General features: G+C 41.4%; 1 protein-coding gene across 1 annotated transcript in view; it reads left to right on the top strand.

Moving 5' to 3' along the window:
• SORCS3 (sortilin-related VPS10 domain containing receptor 3) overlaps positions 1 to 2,744 on the top strand; it is a 160,476-nt gene that overhangs the window by 54,241 nt on the left and 103,491 nt on the right. Inside the window, exon 6 of the mRNA XM_008579610.1 lies at positions 232 to 280. Coding sequence (XP_008577832.1) covers positions 232 to 280 — 49 coding nt within the window. The remainder of the gene's footprint in view (positions 1 to 231; positions 281 to 2,744) is intronic.

The following is a 2,744-nucleotide window of genomic DNA, read 5'->3' as shown; positions in this document are numbered from 1 at the left end:
TGGCTACAGGTAAGGAAAACATTTCCTGGGCTTTTTCCTCACTGAGGGCTTCTAGAATAAGCATGTCACCTAGTTTTGCATGATAGACTCATTTAAGATCACCTGAAAGCTACAGGCACTCTCCCCAGAAAATATGCAGCGTTGGTAGATCCCCAAAGGCCATCCTGAGAACTCAGGCTCCAAAGAGCTACTGATGTTTGTAACTTCAGGGTTAATGTGTTATCCCCCTAGTCACAGAGCAGTCTCCTGTGTTTAGCAAGAGGCCAGAGTTCTTCTGAAAGTAAACTGACTGATCAGAAATATTGTTTGTAGTAGAGAATCTTCACCTTAAGAAAATATGATATATGAACTTCCCAGCACAACAAATATAAGTTGGAATCGTTTTCTCTTTACACAGAGGATTCTTGCAAAGGGTTTCACCCCNTGGCTACAGGTAAGGAAAACATTTCCTGGGCTTTTTCCTCACTGAGGGCTTCTAGAATAAGTGTGTCACCTAGTTTTGCATGATAGACTCATTTAAGATCACATGAAAGCTACAGGCACTCTCCCCAGAAAATATGCAGGGTTGGTAGATCCCCAAAAGCCATCCTGAGAACTCAGGCTCCAAAGAGCTACTGACGTTTGTAACTTCAGGGTTAATGTGTCATTCCCCTAGTCACAGAGCAGTCTCCTGTGTTTAGCAAGAGGCCAGAGTTCTTCTGAAAGTAAACTGACTGATCAGAAATATTGTTTGTAGTAGAGAATCCTCACCTTAAGAAAATATGATATATGAACTTCCCAGCACAACAAATATAAGTTGGAATCGTTTTCTCTTTACACAGAGGATTCTTGCAAAGGGTTTCACCCCAGAGCTGTTTTTAATCTGGTGGTCTCTGGTGCATGTAAAGGTTTGCTTACACATGGTTAACCACTTGGCTGAGAGCCTCGGGCAAAGGGCAGAAAAACTTAAGGTTGCACTGTTGGAACCACTGTCCACTGGACGTCAGTCAGAAATGAAGATAAAGCAACTCTGAAATGAAAATGAGAGTCTCGGGGGAAATGGGCTCTGATTAGCATGCATTGGATTTACATACATCTTTCCAGGAATACATTGATGGCATAAGGCAAGGCAGGCTTCTAATCTTAGAAGTTAGAGCTCTGGTGTTAAGCAGCTCCCCCCATCCCCCCCAATGAAAGCAGACAAATTCACAGTGACTTTCTTAGATGGTATATTCTGTTTTCTCTCATCAACCCAAAGCTTAGCCCCTGGAGTTTTTACTCTCCTAGACATGGCTTCTCCCTGCCTCCAACTGTGTGAACTTTTAAATACCACCAGTGACTAATCACTCTAATCAGATTGAGAGGTAGTGTAGCCTTCTGACATTTCAGTCATCTCCTCTTAACCCCATGTGGATGGGATCCCCCATGTTTAACACCACTGGCCTTAGGGAGTCCAGGACAGTGAGAGATGCGGGCAGGCTCTGTTGCTGTCCTCTTGGCTTGGAGTGATCCCTGCGCTCTGTAATCCATGTGCATTGGTCCTTCCAACTGAGGGGCTGCTCACTCCTATGCTTCTCCTCAAGGCCTACAGGAGGCCCAGAGATGGAGTAGAAGCCACTGTAGAAAACAGTGACCAATAATAAAAGTAAATATTATTTGAGTGCTTACTGTGTAGACAGGCATTGTTCTATGTGGTTAGAGAACTCTGAACTACAGTGTTTATATTAACAAAGTGGGAATAATAAAACTAACATAATAGAATTGTAGGATTAAATGAAGCAATGAATTTAAAATGCTTAGAACAGTGCCTAGGACATATGGGATACTAGATATATGTTACCTGTCATCATCATTAATATTATAGAAGTTTCAACTATTCTTCTTGCATCATAATTTGCTCATGTTCTTTAATAGGATCCATAAATCACTTGCATATGTTGTGCATACAATGAAACTCAGGAACCCTGTGGTCCTGCTTTCCAAGCTGCTCTCTAACACCTACTAGCTATCTTAGTCAGTTTTCTGTTAATTATAACAGAATACCTGAAACTGGGTAATTCATAAAGAAATTGAATTTGTTTCTTTAGTTTTGGAGGCTGGGAAGTCCAAAGTCAAGGAATTGCATCTAGCGATGGCCTTCTTCCTGGTGGGGAGTCTGCAGTGTTCCGAGGTGGTGTAGGGTATCATGGGGCAAGAGGGCAAGATTGCACTCACACGCTCACTCAGGTCTCTTTCTCCTTTTAAAAACCACTAGTGTCACTCCCATGATGACTCATTAACCCATTAACCCATTAATCCATGAATGGATTAACCCATTTATGAGGGCAGAGCCCTCACAATCCAATCAACTCTTAAAAGCCCCACTTTTCAAATACGTAGTCATATTTCCCACCACTTAATACTGTTATATTGGCAAGTGTTTCAACATGAGTTTTGGAGGGGACATTCAAACTATAGCACTAGCCTTGTGAATTTGGCTTAGTTTTTAACCTCTGGGGTTCATTGTCCTCATCTGTAAAACTGGGGTATTTACCTTGCAAGGTTATTGCAAGAATTATAGAGGCCCCACAGAGTGTTCAGAGCATAGTAAGGTGGGATTAGTGGTAGTTGTTATTACCTCTGACCAGCTTATGTTTCCAAATTAGCCTTACAAATTAACAACCATGAAGACATTAAAGATTTCTTTTTTTCATTTTTTTTTGTCCATATATATCAGAATTGAGGAATTCCTTTTTCTCTCCCCTGTGTAATACTTGAGGCTTTTT

The sequence above is a fragment of the Galeopterus variegatus genome, unplaced genomic scaffold (genome assembly GCF_000696425.1).
Source record: "Galeopterus variegatus unplaced genomic scaffold, G_variegatus-3.0.2 Scaffold1922, whole genome shotgun sequence".
Lineage (NCBI taxonomy): Eukaryota > Metazoa > Chordata > Mammalia > Dermoptera > Cynocephalidae > Galeopterus > Galeopterus variegatus.
The sequence above is the reverse complement of the archived record's forward strand: the minus strand, read 5'-3'. Positions and strand labels throughout refer to the sequence as shown.